The 17407-nt window shown below is 54.4% G+C and overlaps 2 protein-coding genes across 2 annotated transcripts; both read right to left on the bottom strand.

Moving 5' to 3' along the window:
* Nucleotides 1-79: 79 nt before the first annotated feature.
* RPL18 (ribosomal protein L18) lies at nucleotides 80-5940 on the bottom strand. Its single transcript, XM_083882063.1, has 7 exons — nucleotides 5841-5940; nucleotides 5576-5662; nucleotides 4879-4986; nucleotides 3837-3935; nucleotides 2972-3095; nucleotides 1527-1596; nucleotides 80-670 (listed from the first exon to the last, which is right to left on the bottom strand). Exons 1-7 carry the CDS (start codon nucleotides 5841-5843, stop codon nucleotides 595-597), a joined length of 567 nt encoding a protein of 188 aa, XP_083738189.1. The 5' UTR covers nucleotides 5844-5940; the 3' UTR covers nucleotides 80-594.
* A 495-nt stretch (nucleotides 5941-6435) lies between these two features.
* Nucleotides 6436-13637, bottom strand: IL11 (interleukin 11; the record flags this gene model as incomplete). The annotated part of the gene is given in 9 exon segments (XM_083882110.1): nucleotides 6436-7936; nucleotides 8009-8078; nucleotides 8533-8632; nucleotides 8768-8906; nucleotides 8909-9015; nucleotides 9845-9951; nucleotides 10282-10362; nucleotides 10365-10465; nucleotides 13631-13637. Coding segments are annotated over 9 exon segments (945 nt in total). The 3' UTR covers nucleotides 6436-7703.
* Nucleotides 13638-17407: the final 3770 nt, after the last annotated feature.

The raw sequence follows: 17407 nt of genomic DNA, 5'->3' as shown, positions 1-17407 counted from the left end.
TTCCCCAGATTTTTTTTTTGTGGTTTTTTTTTTTTTCTTTTCTCCAAAATTTTTTTTTTTCCCAAAAATTTTTTTGTGGTTTTTTTTTTTCCCAAATTTATTTAATTTTTTTTTTCCCCCGGATTTTTTGTGGCTGTTTTGGTTTTTTTTTTGGTTTTTTTCCCCGGTTTTTTTTTTTGGGTCAGTTTTGGGGATTTTTTTGGTTCAATTTTGAGGTTTTTTTGGTTCAATTTTGAGGTTTTTTTGGGTCAATTTTGGGGTTTTTTGGTTCAATTTTGGGGTTTTTTCGGGGCACTTTTTTTTTTTTCCCAAATTTATTTTGAGCCAATTTTAGATTTTATTCCCCCCATTTTTCACCTTTTTTCGACTCAATTTCACCCTTTTTTGGGGGCGTTTTTTCCCCTTTTTTTGAGGCAGTTTTGGAGTTTTTTTGGGGCAATTTTAGATTTTTTTTCCCACATTTTTCAAGCCAATTTCACCTTTTTTTTTTTTCGGTTTTTTTCCCCTTTTTTCCCTCATTTCCCACACAAACTCACAGACAGTTTTTTTGGGCCATTTTTAATTTTAATTCCCTGTTTATTTGGGTCTGGGGTCTCAGTTCTTGTACCCCCGGCTGGCCCTGCGGCCCCGGGCGCGCTCGAACTTGGGGCCCTTGGAGCGAACGTACGGCCTGGGGGGAGAAAAATGGGCAAAAAATATAAAATACACACACAGAAATACCTGAAATATCACCCCAAAAAATCCCACAAAAATCCCTTTTAAAATAACCCCAAAAATCCCCGTTTTTCCCCCCAAAATTCACATTTTTCCCCCCCAAAATTCACATTTTTTCCCAAAAAAATTTCACATTTTCCCCCCTCAAAATTCATATTTTTTCCCGCCCAAAATTCGCATTTTTTCCCCCCAAAATCCCCATTTTTCCCCCCCAAATCCAAATCTTTTCCCTCAAAAATTCACTTTTTTCCCCCAAAATCCAGATTTTTTCCCCAAAAAAAAAATATCGCATTTTTCCCACCCAAAATTCCCATTTTTCCCACCCCAAATTCACATTTTTTCCCCCAAAAGCCACTTTTTTTCCCCAAAAAATTCACATTTTTCCCCACCCAAAATTCACATTTTTCCCCCCCAAAATCCCCCTTTTATTTCCCCAAAATCCCCATTTTCCTCCCCAGTTTTTTCCCAATTTTCCTGAAATCCCCATTTTTTTTCCCAAAACACTGAATTTTACCAAAAATCCCCATTTTTCCTCCCCTAAATTCCCCCAAAAATCTTTTCCCCCCCAAAAATCCCCATTTTTCTCCCCTAAAAATCCCCCCAAATTCTGGTTTTTACCCCCCAAAATTCAATTTTTTTTTTCCCCAAAATTCCATTTTTTCCCCCCAAAATCCCCATTTTTCTCCCACAAAAATCCCCCAAAATTCAATTTTTTCCCCTAAAATTCAATTTTTTTCTCCCCCAAAATCCCATTTTTTTTCCCCAAACCCCAAATTTTGCCCCAAATTCCCGATTTTTGCCCCAATCCTCACTTGGTGTGGCTGTGGGGGGTCCCCGGGGCTTTCCCAAAGTGCCGATAAACCTCCCGCGCCTTGCGGGGACCTGGAAATGGGGAGAAAAAATGGGATTTTGGGAAAATTCAGCAGTTTGGGGAGAAAAACGGGGATTTGGGGGAGGAAAAAAAGGAGATTTTGGGAAAAATTGGGGGGAAAAAGGGGGTTTTGGGGTAATTTTTGTGGTAATTTAATAGAATTTCACGGGGATTTTTTGTTTTTATGATTTAGTGGAATTTCACAGGGATTTTTTGGGTTTTTTAAAATAACTTCACAGGGATTTTTTGGGGATAATTTAATGGAATTTCACAGGGATTTTTTGGGGTATAAATGGGATTTTTTGGGGGTCATTTGGGGGACTTTTTCAGGGTAATTTAATGGGGATTTTTGGGGTAATTTAATAGAAAATCACAGGGATTTTTTTGGGGTTTATTTTGTGACAATTTAATGGAATTTCAGTGGGGTTTTTTTGGGGTTATTTAATGCAATTCCATGGGAATTTTTTGGGGGGTATTTTGGGTAATTTCACAGGGACTTTTTGAGTTATTTTGGGTAATTTCACAGGGATTTTTTGAGTTATTTTGCGATAATTTAAGAGAATTTCACTGGGATTTTTTCAGGGTTATTTTGTGATATTTTATGATAATTTCACGGGGTTTTTGGGTAATTCAGGATATTTTATAAGGGTTTTGAGCCCCACCTGAGAGCAGCACGGTGCCCTTGGGGCTGATTCTGGGGTTATTTTGGGATTATTTTTGATAATTTAACGGGGATTTTTTGCGATAATTAGATGAGGAATTTTTTGGGATACTTTGGGGTAATTTCACGGGGGTTTTTTTGACATTCAGGATATTTTGTGAGGGTTTTTCAGCCCCACCTGAGAGCAGCACGGTGCCCCTCCCTTGGGGCTGATTTTGGGGCCGTTTATGATCATTTAATGGGGATTTTTTTGCGATAATTTAACAGAATTTAACAGGGATTTTTTGTGATAATTCCACGGGGATTTTTGGGTTTTTGGGATATTTTATGAGGATTTCCAGCCCCACCTGAGAGCAGCACGGGGCCCTTGGGGCTGATTTTGGATAATTTAATGGGGATTTTTTTGCAATAATAATTTAAGGGAATTTCACCGGGATTTTTTGGGGTTACTTTGGGATAGTTTATGATAATTCAATGGGGTTTTTGGGATAATTCAGGATATTTTATGAGGATTCCAGCCCCACCTGAGAGCAGCACGGTGCCCTTGGGGCTGATTTTGGGGTTATTTTGGGGCCGTTTATGATCATTTAATGGGGATTTTTTTGCAATAATAATTTAACGGAATTTCACCGGGATTTTTTTGGGGTTACTTTGGGATAGTTTATGATAATTCCACGGGGTTTTTTTTGACATTCAGGATATTTTATGAGGATTTCCAGCCCCACCTGAGAGCAGCACGGTGCCCTTGCCCTTGGGCGTGGCCATGGCCAGCTGGTCGAAGGTGAGGATGGAGCCCCCGGCCCGAAGGATGCGGCTCCGGGCCCCGCGGGTCACCCTCAGGGCACACACCTGGGGGAAAATGGGACAGAAAACAGGGTAAATCACACCAGAATAGCCCTAAAAACACCCTAAAAACACCCCCAAAACCACCCGAGAATTGCTACAAAATCCACCTCAAAATCGCCCAAAAATTACCCCTAAAATACCCAAAAATCACCCCAAAATCACCCCTAAAATACCCAAAAATTACCCCAAAAATACCCAAAAATCACCCCTAAAATCACCCAAAAATCACCCCTAAAATACCCAAAAATCACCTGAGAATTGTGCCCAAAACACCCGAAAAAACACCTGAAAATCCCCCAAAATAACACCTGAAAATCAGCCCAAAACCACCCAAAAGTACCTGGAAATTGCCCCAAAAAACCACCTGAAAATCAGCCCAAAACCAGCCAAAAAACACTCCAAAAATATCTGAGAATTGCCCCAAAAACACCCCCAAAAATCACCCCAAAAATAATCCCAAAACACCTGAGACTTTCCACCCAAAATCCCCAAATTTCTCCCCAAACTCGCATAAAAATCCCCCTCGAATTCCTGAATTTCCCTTTCAATTTCTATTTTAAAAAATACCCAAAAAATTCCCATAAAATCCCCGAATTTCTTCCTAAAAATTCCAAATTTTCCCCAAAATTTCACCCAAAAATTCCAAATTTCTTCCCAAAAGCCCCAATTTTTTTTTCCAAAATCCCCAATTTTTTTTCCAAACTCCCAAATTTCCCCCAAAATTTCCCAATTTTCCCCCCAGACCTTGAGCTTGGGCACGTCCTGTATCCGCACGTCGTCGGTGACTGTCCCGACCACCACGGCTGTTCTGTCAGCCCGCCCGGGTTTCTTCATCATCCGGATCTGGAGTGGACAAAAATTAAATTATTGCACTGGAAAACAACCCAAAAATCAATGGGAAACCATGAAAAAAAAACCCAGAAAAAAACAGAAAAAAAATCGCCCAAAAAATGACAAAATCGCCCTAAAAATCGCCAAAAAAACCCCCCAAAATCAACTCAAAAATACCATTTTTTTCCCCCAAAATCCTGCAGGAAAAAAGGCCAAAAAGTCCAGGGGAATATTAAAAAATCCTAAAAAAAAATTTTGGGAAAATCACTCCAAAATTTCAAAGAAAACCCCCCCAAAAAAATCAGTGGGAAAATCAAAATTAAAATTCCCTGTTCTGTCTGTTTAATTTTGATTTTCCCAGAAAAATCGTGAAAAAATTCTGATAGAAATCCCCAAAGATTCTGGGAAAAAAAAAAAAAAATCCTGAAAGAAGATCCCAAAAAATCTTGAAAAAAAATTCCAAAAAATCTGAACAAAATCCGAAAAACATCTCTAAAAATCCTGGGAAAAAAAAATTAAAAATCCAGAAAATAAATCCTAAAAGAGCCCTGAAATAAAATGCAAAAAAAAATCCTGAAAAAAAAAATCCAAAAATATCCCTAAAAATTCTGAAAAAAATTCCAAAAAAATCCTGAAAAAAACCCCCCACAAAACTATGAAAAAAAAAATCCCCAAAATTTGCCAAAAAATCCCTAAAAATCCTAAATAACCCCCAAAAATCTTGAAAAAAAATCCTAAAAAATCCTGAAAAAATGGGGGAAAAAAAATCCCTAAAAATCCTAAAAAAAATTCCTGAAAAATTCTGAAAAAAATCCTGAAAAGTTCTGAAAAAAATTCAAAAAAAATTCTGAAAAAAATTCCAAAAAAAATCTGAAAAAAATCCTGAATTTCCCCAGGGAACTCCGTCATTACTCAGGGTATTTTCGGTGTTATTTCGGGTTATTTTCGGGCTCACCAGGCGGGACAGCGCCAGCGGGGGGCGGTTGGAGCGGCTCATGAAGAGACGTTTCAGCACCACTCGGTTGAACGGCGCGTTGGTGCGGCGGGCCAGGAACCGGTACAGCTGGAAATGGGCAGAAAATAGGTGAAAATGGGAAAAAACGGGCAAAAAATATCAATTCTGGGGGTGGGGGAGAAGAGGGGAATGGGGGGAAAAATTGGGGGACAAACAAAGAAAAAATTGGGGGAAAAAAAGGGGGAAAAAAAAGAGATTTATGGGGGTAGAAATGGGGAAAATGGGGTGAAAATCGGGGAGAAAATAGGAAAAAACGGGGAAAATCACGGAAAAATCGGGGGAACCGGGGAAAAATCGGGAAAACTCGGGAAAAATCAGGGAAAAACCGGGAGAATCGGGGAAATCGGGAAAAATCAGTGGGAAGTCGGGAAAACAGGGGAAAATCTGGAAAAAATCTGGAAAAAATCGGGAGAACCGGGAAAAATCGGGAAAACCTGGGGAAATCGGGAAAAACTTGGGCAAAGGGAGGGAAGGGAAGGGAGGGAAGGGAAGGGAAGAGGGAAAAGCGGCAGGGCCGGAGTTGGACATGAGGCGATCCCGGCACAGCGGGGCCAGAACCGGGGCCGGGACCGGGGATCTCACACCCCAAACCCCGGCGGGATCCCGGTAAATCCCGGTACCACCGGCGCGGCCTCACCTTGACGAGCAGGCGCAGGTAAATGTCCTGACTCTTGGGCTCCTTCCGCCGCACTTTGCGGTCCTTGTCATGGCGGATGTCGATGCCCTGAGGCGACACCGGGGCTGGGTCAGAGCGGGGGGCGCCATCGGCAGCTCCGGGAGCCCCGAGAGCCCCGCGGGTGCCCCCAGCGAACCCTCCCGAGCCCCCCGAGGCTCCCCCGGGGCCTCCCCGGTTCCCCCCGGCCGCGGATGGCGGCGGATGCGGCGGGGCCGGGCGGACTCACCATGATGGCGGTGACAGAGAGAAGGGAGAGCGCGGCCGCGCGGGGGATTGTGGGGGACGGGAGGCGTTTCCGGTGCGCGCCGGAAGTGGAGCGGGGCCGCTGTGTCCCACTGCTCTCTATGGTTCTGGAGGACCGAACCGCTGTAGGTCCATCAGGGCTTTTAATGAGCGTTGGTAAGGCAGGTAGGAGGGCAAGGCGGGTAATTAACGGGATGGCAAGATGGGTAATTAACGGGGAGGGTGTGGCGTTCGTTCATTACGGCCAAGGCGAGGCTTCTCCCTGTAAAAGGCGGCCTTGCCCTCAGCCATCATGGCGGCCTCGGCGTTGCCATGGTTACGCCCACAAACATGGCGCCGCCCTGGCTTCACCCCCTATTGCTCCCAACGGCGGCGCCGCCCGGAATAAAAATGGCGGAGACAGCGCGGCTTCTCATTGGCTGCGCGCGGAGAGGCGGCGGCTTGTGATTGGCTGGGAGAGAGAGGCGGGAAACGGTTCAGCGTCAGGGGGCAAAATGGCGGTGACGGCGGCGGAGTGAGGGGACAGCGGGCCGGGTGAGGGGGACACGGGGGACAGGGGGGGACAGGGGGGACAGGGGGGACAGGGGGGCAAAACGGGGACAAAGAGGGGACATGGGGACGTCTTGAGGACAGGGACACACCGGGACATGGGGACAAGGGGGGACACAGGGACATCTTGGGGACAGAGACACGGGGACACCCGAACACCCAGAACTCCCTCAGTGTCCCCAGGGTCCCAAATGTCCCAAAATGTCCCAAAAATCAAAAATATTTGAATGTCCAAAATATCCCCAAATATCCCAAAACCCCAAATATCCAAAATGTCCCAAAATGTCCCAAATATCCCCAAAATATCCAAAATATTCCCAAATATCCCAAAATACCCCAAATTATTCTAAAATAGCCCCAAAAAATACCAAAATATTCCAAATGTCCCCAAATTTTCCAAAATGTCCACAAATGTCTCAAAAGCACAAACTTTTTTTTTTTTTCTTTATTTTTTTTTCCAAAAATCTCTTTTATTTCCCCATTTTTTCCGTTCCCCCCTCTCTGGTTTTTACAAAACCATCCCCAGACAATAAATAGGAATTTTTGGGTTTTATGGGGACGGGTTTTTGAATAATAATAATAATAATAAAAATAATAGAAAATAATAAAATATAATTAAAATAATAGAAAATAATAACAGTAAAAAATAATAACAATAATAATAACAATAATAATAACAATAATAAAATAATAGAAAATAATAGCAATAAAATAATAGAAAATAATAACAAAATAATAGAAAATAATAAAATAATAGAAAATAACAATAATAGAAAATAATTAAATACAATAAGAATAATAGAAAATAATAGAAAATATTAACAATAAAAATAATAGAAAATATTAACAATAAAAATAATAGAAAATATCAACAATAAAAATAATAGAAAATAATAAAAATAATAAAAACAATAGGAAATAATTAAAATAATAAAATAATAGAAAATAGTATCAATTTCTATTATTATAAAAATAATAGAAAATAATAAAATAATAACAAAATAACAATAATAACAAAATAATAATAATTAATAATAATAACAATAGCAACAATAATAACAATAATAAAGTAACAATAATTAATAATAATTAACAATAACAATAATAATTAACAATAACAACAATAACAATAATAATTAAAAATAACAAAACCAATAAAAATAACACCAAAAATTAATACGAACAATGACCAAAAAAAACACCCGCCAATAATAAAAATATTATTAACCAATAAAAAATATCCATAAAACTCTCCTCAATAACTCTGGATGAATAAATTACACAGAGGGGGGCGAGGTCAGAGGCGGTTCCGCAGCAGGAGCAGCCCCCGCACGGCCCAGTCCAGGTACAGGTGCAGCCCCCGCGCCACCGCGTGAGCCGCGCGCACCGCCGCCCAGGGGGAGGAGCCCCCCACACCTGGGGACACCGGGACACCTGGGGACACCGCCGGGGGGCGGGGCAGCGACAGGCGGGACACCTGCGGGGAGATAGAGGGGTCACTGGGACACCTGGGGACACCTGGGGACACACCTGGGGACACCTGGATACACCTGGATACACCTGGATACACCTGGATACACCTGGGGACACACCTGGATACACCTGGATACACCTGGGGACACCTGGATACACCTGGATACACCTGGATATACCTGGACACACCTGGGGACACCTGGGGACACACCTGGATACACCTGGATACACCTGGGGACACACCTGGATACACAAGGGGACACCTGGGATAGGGGACAGCAGCCCAGGGGGAGGAGCCGCCCACACCTGGGGACACCTGCACGCCTGGGGACACTGCCAGGGGGCGGGGCAGGGACAGACGGGACACCTGGGAGGGGACAGAGGGGACACAGGGTCACACCTGGGCTGGGGACACCACGAGAACTCCGCCCATCCCACAGACCACGCCCCCGAGCCACACCCATAGAGCACAGCCACACCCACAGCACACCTGGCCATGCCCACAACAGACCTGGCCACACCCACAGCCACACCCAGTCACACCAAACCACACTCACAGCCAGCCACACCCAACCATGCCCAACCACACCTGGCCACACCCAGTCACACCTGGCCACACCCACAGCCACACCCACACCTGTCCCTGGGCTCACCAGGTGTTCCAGGCGCCCCCTGAGCCGCTCCAGGCGGGTCCTGAGCCCCCCCAGCTCCGGCCACACCCACAGGTACACCCAGAGCCACACCCAGTCACACCTGGACACACCCACAGCCACACCCACACCTGTCCCAGGCTCACCAGGTGTTCCAGTCTCCCCCTGAGCCGCTCCAGGCGGGTCCTGAGCCCCCCCAGCTCCGGCCATACCCACACCTGGACACACCCAGTCACACCTGTCCCCACCCACACCTGTCTCGTCACTCACCAGGTGTTCCAGCCCCACCCACACCTGTCCCAGGCTCACCAGGTGCTCCAGGCGCCCCCTGAGCCGCTCCAGGCGCGTTCTCAGCCCCCCCAGCTCGGGGTCCAGCCCCGCAGGGCCCCCCCGGCCCGGCGCAGCCACTCCAGGAGCCGCTGGTACCGCAGCAGGTCCGACACCAGCCGGGGCAGCAGCGACGAGGCCTGGGGGACACAGGGGTCACTGAGGGGTCACTGGGGGGACAGGGGGGACAGGGGACACCCAGGGGACATCGGGGACATTGAGGGACCCTGAGGGGTCAGGGGACATTGAGGGGTCAGGGGGACACTGGGACAGAGAGACATTGGGAGGTCAGGGGGTCACAGGGAGGTCAGGGGTCATTGAGGGGTCAGGGGACATTGGGACAGGGGGGCACCAAGAGGTCGGGAGGTCACAGAGGGGTCAGGGGACATTGGGGGACTTGAGGGGTCAGGGAGTCAGGGGGACAGGGGGGGGACAGGGGAGTGAGGGGACACCAGGACAGAGGGACATTGAGGGGTCAGGGGTCACTGAGGGGTCAGGGGTCACTGAGGGGTCAGGGGACACTGAGGGGGGGGCTCAGGATGGGCTGGGGGCATTCAAATGACCCCCGGGGGGTCACAGGTGACCCACAAGGGACCCCAGACCTCCCCAGGTGACCCCAGACCCACATGGGGAGACCCCAAACCCACACAGGGACCCACACGAGGAGACCCCAGACCCACATGGGGGGGACACAAAAGGGACCCCAGATCGCCCAGGTGACCCCTGACCCCCAGGTGACCCCAGACCCCCCCAGGTGACCCCTGACCCCCCCCAGGTGACCTCAGCCCCCCACAGGTGACCCCAGACCCCTCAGGTGACCCCAGATCCCCCCAGGTGACCCCTGACCCCCCAGGTGACCCCAAACCCCCCACAGGTGACCCTCAGGTGACCCCAGGCCCCCCCAGGTGACCCCAGGCCCCCCAGATGACCCCTGACCCCCCCCAGGTGACCTCAGCCCCCCACAGGTGACCCCCAGGTGACCCCTGACCCCTCCCCAGGTGAGCCCACCTGGATGTTGGGCAGCTCCAGGGCGCTCATGGCCAGCACGGGCAGCGAGTCCAGTTTGTGCTCCCCCTCGGCCGGGAATCGCGACTTCTGTCGCGACATGAAAGGGGAAAAGGGGCGGGGTCAGTGGGGCGGGAATCGCGACTTCTGTCGCGACATGAACGGGGGAAAAGGGAGGGGTCAGCGGGCCCAGGGGGCGGGGCGGGAATCGGGACTTTATCGCGACATGAGCGGGTCTGGGGGGGGAATCGCGGCTCCCATCGCGACATGAACAGGGCTCAGGGGGAATCGCGGCTCCTATCGCGACATGACGGGGCCCGGGGGGGAATCGCGGTTCCTATCGCGCCATGAGCGGGTCTGGGGGGGAATCGCGGCTCCTATCGCGACATTTCGGGGCCCGGGGGGAATCGCGACACGCACCAGCAGCTCGAGGAAGGCCTTGGTGTCCCCCAGCAGGGCCCGGGCCAGGCCGATGACGCTCTCCAGCTCCCCCCGGGGCTCGGCGGCGGGCGGGGGCGCGGGCGGGGGGCGAGCACCGGCCCCGGGCCCGGCCACAGCCCCGGGCACAGCCCCAGCAGCGCCACCAGCGCCCCCAGCGGCGCCCCTGGGGGGGGGGACAGTCAGGGGGGGCACGGGGGGTCTGGGGGGGATTTGGGGGGTCTGGGGGGGGGGGACAGTCAGGGGGGGCACGGGGGGTCTGGGGGAGGATTTGGGGGGTTTAGGGGAGATTTGGGGGGTCTGGGAGGAGATTGGGGGGTCTGGGGGGGCCCCTGCGGGGGGGACACGGTCAGGGGGGGGCACGGGGGGTCTGGGGGGGATTTGGGGAGTTTAGGGGAGATTTGGGGGGTCTTGGGGAGATTTGGGGGTCTGGGGGGGATTTGGGGGGTCTGGGGGAGATTTGGGGGGTCTGGGGGGGATTTGGGAGGTCTGGGGGGGGATTTGGGGGGTCTGGGGGAGATTTGGGGGGTCTGGGGGGGGATTTGGGGGGTCTGGGGGAGATTTGGGGGGTCTGGGGGGGATTTGGGGGGTCTGGGGGGAGATTTGGGGGGTCTGGGGGGGGGATTTGGGAGGTCTGGGGGAGATTTGGGGGGTCTGGGGGGGCCCCTGCGGGGGGGACACAGTCAGGGGGGGTTTGGGGGATTTGGGGGGTCTGGGGGGAGATTTGGGGGTCCCTGCGGGGCGGGACAGCAGTGAGGAGGGGGCTTGGGGGGTCTAGGGAGAGATTTGGGAGGGTTTGGGGGGAGATTTGGGGGGGTTTAGGGGAGATTTCGGGGGTCAGGGGGTGATTTCGGGGGTTTGGGGGGAAGATTTGGGGAGTTTGGGGGGAAATTTGGGGGGTTGGGGGGAGATTTGGGGGTCCCGGGGTTTGGGGTTCCCGGGGAATCCCGGGACAGGAATTTTGGACCCCCCGGGTCGGTTTTTGGGGCGGATTTTTGGCGATTTTTGCCCCCCCCCCGGGATCGATTTTTGGGCCCCCCGGGGTAATTTTTTGGGGCGGTTTTTGAACCCCCCGGTGTCAGTTTTTGGGGCGGTTTTTGGGTCGTTTTTTGGCGATTGTTTTGCCCCCCGGTGTCAGTTTTTGGGCAGTTTTGGGGCAGTTTTTGGGCAGTTTTGGGGCAGTTTTTGGGCAGTTTTGGAGCAGTTTTGGGGCAGTTTTTGGGCCGTTTTTTGTCTATTCCCCCCCCGGGGCGGGGGGCGGGGGGCGGGGGGCGCGGGCGCGGCGCGTCCTGTGCGGTCCCGGTTCTCCGGTTGGAAACTTTGATTTCAGCGGGGCCGGGGCTGAGTCAGGGGCGGCACCTGCGGGACCCCCCGGCCCGGCCACACGCGGGTGGGTTTATTTGGGGAGGGGGGGGAAAAAAGGGGGGGGTCCCTGAGGTTTTCTCGCACCCCCCCCCCAAAAAAAAAAAAAAAAAAGGCAAAAAAATCCAAAAAACACCAAAAATAAACACAAAAACCACCAAAAAATCACAAAAAAAATCAAAAAAAAGGAAAAAAAAATTAAAAATGAAAAAAAAAAATAAAAACACTAAAAAAAAATTTAAAAAAACACCCCCCCAAAAAAAACCCCACAAAATTCTCCCCCCAAAACCCCCCAAAAAAACTACAAAAATCCACCAAAAAAATCCTCCAAGAAGCCACAAAAAAATCTCCAAAAAACCCCCAAAAAATTCCACAAAAAACCCTCCAAAACCCCCCCAAAACCACAAAAAAAAACCCCAAAAAAAACAGAAAAAAATACCCCAAGAATACAAAAAAAAAAAAAAAATTTCCCCAAAACCTCCAAAACAACCCCCACCACAAAAAAAAAAAAAAAAAAAAAAAAAAAAAAAAAAAAAAAAAAAAATTAAAGGTATTTCTCAAACCACCCCCGGGGCGAATTCTCACCTGGGCCGCCCCACGCGTGTTTTTTGGGTTGGTGGTTTTTTTTTTGGAGGGGGAGGAGAGAACGGGCAGAGTCCCTGAGCTCTTCTCCAGGACCTCCAAAAAATACCCCAAAAAAACCTGAAAAAAACCCCAAAAATACCCCAAAACCCAGAAAAAAAAAACCAACCCCCCCCCAAAAAAAACCCCAAAAAAAGCCAAAAAAACCCCAAAAAAATACCAAAAAAAAAAAAAAAAAAACCAAACCAAAAGGAAAAATAACAAAAAAAAAACAAACACAAAAAAAAAAACAAACAAAAAACCCTTAAAAGAACCCCCAAAAATACCCCAAAAAACCAGAGAAAAAAAAAAAAACTCAAAAAAAACCCCCCAAAAAAACCTCTTAAGAAGAAAACCAAAAAAAAAACCAAAAAAACAAAAAGCAGAAAAAACCCTCCAAAAAACTAAAAAAAAACCATTAAAAAAAATTTAAAAAATAGATTAAAAAAAACCCCAAAATCCCAAAAAATCCCAAAAAAATCCCCCCAAAAAAATCCCCCCCAAAAAATCCCAAAAAAACCCTACAAAAAAAAAAAAAAAAAAAAAAAAAATTATTAAATGAAAAAATGAACCTCCCTCCCTGGGGCGCCCCGGGGGGGGTTGGGGGTTCTCCCCGGGCCGCCCCCGCCCCCCGAGAGTTCTCGGGGTGTCTCGGGGGCGCGGCCGCCGCGGGGGGGCGGGGGCGGGGGGGGGCGGGGCGGCCGCGCCGGGGCCGTTTGTGGTTTTGGGGCGCGGCCGCAGCTGCTGCTCCGGCCCGGGGGGGGCAAAATACACCGGGGGGGGCAAAACACACCGGGGGGGGGGGCAAAATACACCGGGGGGGGCAAAACACACCGGGGGGCCCAAAATACACCGGGGGGGGGGCAAAATACACCAGGGGGGGGCAAAATACACCGGGGGGGGGGCAAAATACACCGGGGGGGGGGCAAAATACACCGGGGGGGGGCAAAATACACCGGGGGGGGGGCAAAATACACCGGGGGGGGGGCAAAATACACCGGGGGGGCAAAACACACCGGGGGGCCCAAAATACACCGGGGGGGGCCTTCTATCCCCAGCCCGGGGGTCGTTCTGTGCCCCCCAGGGGTGGTTTCCCCATCCCGGGGGTCTTTTCCCCCCACCCCGGGGTCTCCTGATGGTCATTCCCCCTATGGGGGTCGTTCTGTCCCCCCTCGGGGGTCTTTGGGTTATTCCCGGGGGTCGTTTCTGTCTCTGCCGGGGGTCATTTACCCCCCCCAGGGGTCGTTCCCCCCATCCCAGGGGGTCTCCTGGTGGTCATTCTGTCCCCCCGGGGGTCATTTGGTCACTCCGGGGTCATTCCCCTCCCCCCAGTCCCGGGGTCACTCACGTGCCATCGCTGCGGCCGCGGGGGCTCCGGGGTCACCTGGGGGTCACCTGGGGGGGACACACCTGGGGACACACCTGGGGACACACCTGGGGACACACCTGGGGACACCCCGGCCTGGGGACACGCGCGGGGTCACCCCGTTCCCACGGGGTCACACCCCCTGTCACTTCTGCGGTCACTCCCGGGGTCACTCGAGGTCACTTTAGGAGTCACTCTCAGGGTCACACGCGCGTGGCGATGTCACCCGGGATGTCGCCGTGTCCCCCGGCGGGGAGTCCCACAGGGGACAGACAGGGGACAGACAGGGGACACTGTCCTGGGGCCACCCGCGCTGCCGCCCGCCCGGACTGGGACTGTCACCACGGACAGCGACAATCGCCACCCGACGGGACTGTCCCCACACACCGGGACTGTCCCCAAGCTCCGCGACAAAAGCGACTCGACGGGACAATCCCCACGGACCACGACAATCCCCGGGACTGTCCCCAAGGACCAGGATTGTCCCAAGCTCCGGGACTGTCCCCAACCCCCGGGACTGTCCCCAATCCCCAGGACTGTCCCCAAGCTCCGCGACAAAAGCGACTCGACGGGACAATCGCCACTAGACGCGACAATGCCCGGGACTGTCCCCAAGCCCCGGGACTGTCCCCCCGGTCCCTCCCCGTCTCACTTTGTCCCCTCCGTGTCCCCTCCCGGTGCCCGGCGTGTCCCCCGCGGTGTCCCCGGAGTGTCCCCGCTCTGTCCCCGCGTCCCCTGGTTGTCCCTGGGCTGTCCCGGAGTGTCCCTGGGCTGTCCCTGGGGTGTCCCGGAGTGTCCCAGGTGTGTCCCGGTGTCCCCAGAGTGTCCCGGGTCTGTCCTGGGCTGTCCCGTGTCCCCGAGGTGTCCCGGTGTCCCCGAGGTCCCGGAGGTGTCCCTGGTCTGTCCCGGTGTCCCCTGGTCTGTCCCGAAGGTGTCCCCTGGTCTGTCCCGGTGTCCCCCGGTGTCCCTGGTCTGTCCCGGTGTCCCGGTTGTCCCCGGCGTCCCCGGTCTGTCCCGGTGTCCCCGGTGTCCCGCTGTGGCGGGAGCGCGGCCGGAGCCGCCGGGGCCGTTTTTATACCCCGCGGGAGCCGCCGGGGCCGCGGCCGCCGCCGATGACACATCCTGAGTCACCCGCTTTCCATTCATTCACCGAACCCCCCACGGCGGGGCCGGGACCCCCCTGGGGCACCCCTGGGGCACCCCGGGACCCCCCCGGGACCCCCCCAGGACCCCCTGGGACCGGGACATCCCCCTCGGTACCGGCACAGCCACAGGGATCCCACCGGAACCGGCACCGGGAGTGGGTTTGTCCATTCATTCACCGAACCCCCCACCGCGGGCGGGGACCCCCCCGGGACCCCCTGGGGCACCCCGGGACCCCCCGGGACCGACCCAAACTCCGGGACCGACCGGGACCCCCCGGGGATCGGAACCGGCACCGGGAGCGGCACCAGGGGGCGCACCTGGACCGGGCCTGGCCCCGAACCCGGACTCGGGTCACATCTGGACCGCACCTGGACCGGCACCGGCTCCGAGCGGGGGTGGGCCCCGCGCCGGTACCGGGACCAGAACCGGCTCCGGAACCGGCCCCGGGACCCGAACCCGCCCCGGCACCGCCAGCGGGACCCCCGAACCGGGCCAGGACCTCGGGGGGGGGTCCGGGGGTCACACCTGGCCCAGGTGTGTCCGAACCGGGTCAGAACCGGGTCAGGACCTCGGGGGCGGGGTCCGGGGGTCACACCTGGCCCAGGTGGGCCAGAACCGGGTCAGAACCGGGCCAGGACCTCGGGGGGCGGGGTCCGGGGGTCACACCTGGCCCAGGTGTGTCCGAACCGGGTCAGAACCGGGCCAGGGGCGGGTCCTGGGGTCACACCTGGGCCAGGTGGGCCAGAACCGGGTCAGGACCTCGGGGGCGGGTCCGGGGGTCACACCTGGCTCAGGTGTGTCTGAACCGGGTCAGGACCGGGTCAGGGGCGGGTCCCGGGGTCACACCTGGCCCAGGTGGGCCAGAACCGGGTCAGGACCTCGGGGACACCCCGGGGACCCCCCGGCCCCTCCCCCCGCGCTGATTCAGCCCCTCCCCCCCCCGGGATGTCTCACCGCCCCTCCCCCCCCGCGCGTCATCCCGGGACCCCCCGGGAGGGGGCGGGGCCAAGGGAGGGGCGGGGCCTCGGCCAAAGGAGGCGGGGCCTCGGTAAATGGGCTAAGCCAATGGGGGCGGGGGCTGGGGAGGGGGCGGGGCCAGATGGGGACACCCCAAAATTGGGACCGTTGGGGGGCAGCTGGGGCGGGTTTTGGGGTGAAATTTGGGTGGATTTGGGGTGGATTTTGGGGTTAATTTTGGACGGATTTGGGGTGGATTTGGGACGGGTTTGGGGTTAATTTGGGGTGGATTTTGGGATGGATTTGGGGTTAATTTGGGGTAGATTTGGGGCAGGTTTGGGGTTAATTTGGGCAGATTTGGGCCGGATTTTGGGGTGGATTTGGGGGTGAATTTGGGGTGAATTTGGGGTGAGTTTGGGGCGGGTTCCTGGTGGATTTTGGAATGGATTTTGGGCCGGATTTGGGGATGAATTCGGGCTGGATTTGGGGCAGATTCGGGGCGGGTTTGGGATGGATTTTGGGCTGGATTTGGGGCAGGTTTGGGATGATTTCGGGGCGGGTTCCTGGTGGATTTGGGCTGGATTTGGGAATTCACTCGGGGCGGGCCCGGGGCGGCTCCGGGGTCTCCGGGGGGGGGCCCGATGACGTCAGCGGAACCCCGCGCGGCCGCAGCGCCCCCCCCGCCCCCCCCCCGCCCCCCCCGCGCTGCGTCAGCGCCGGGACCCCCCGGGCGCCCCAAAACCCCCCCCGGGACCCCCCTGGAGCCCCCCGGGACCCCCCCGGAGCCCCCAAACCCCCCCGGGAGGCGCCCCCGGGGCCGGGGGGGACACTCGGGGACAGCGGGGGGGTCACTCAGTGCCCGGGGGGGGGACACCCGGTGGTCACCGCGGTCGCCCCGGGTGGCCCCGGGGGGGGCGGGCCGTGCGTCAGGCGGTGACGGGGGCAGGATGTGGGGACAGGGGGGGGACAGGGGGGCACAGGGGGGGACAGGGGGGACAGGGGGGGGCACCGGCAGCGGGACCGGCCGGGGGGACACGGGGGGGGGGCGGCGTTGGCGCTGTCGCTGTGTCAGTGTGTCACTGTCCCCTGTCCCTGTCACTGTGTCACTCTGTCACTCTCACTGTCCCCTGTCCCCATCCCTGTCCCTGTCCCTGTCCCTGTCCCCTGTCCCCATCCCTGTCCCCATCCCTGTCCCTGTCCCCATCCCTGTCCCTGTCCCCATCCCTTCCCCATCCCTGTCCCTGTCCCATCCCTGTCCCTGTCCCCTGTCCCCGTCCCTGTCCCTGTCCCTGTCCCCATCCCTGTCCCTGTCCCCATCCCTGTCCCTGTCCCCTGTCCCTGTCCCTGTCCCCATCCCTGTCCCCATCCCTGTCCCTGTCCCATCCCTGTCCCTGTCCCCTGTCCCCGTCCCTGTCCCTGTCCCTGTCCCCATCCCTGTCCCTGTCCCCTGTCCCCATCCCTGTCCCTGTCCCCTGTCCCCTGTCCCTGTCCCTGTCCCTGTCCCTGTCCCTGTCCCCGTCCCTGTCCCTGTCCCTGTCCCCATCCCTGTCCCTGTCCCCATCCCTGTCCCTGTCCCCTGTCCCCTGTCCCTGTCCCTGTCCCCTGTCCCTGTCCCCTGTCCCCTGTCCCCTGTCCCTGTCCCTGTCCCCTGTCCCC

Source organism: Zosterops lateralis (assembly GCF_965231275.1).
Source record: "Zosterops lateralis genome assembly, chromosome: 37".
NCBI classification, from domain to species: Eukaryota; Metazoa; Chordata; class Aves; order Passeriformes; family Zosteropidae; genus Zosterops; species Zosterops lateralis.
This window is presented reverse-complemented; position numbering and strand designations above follow the sequence as displayed.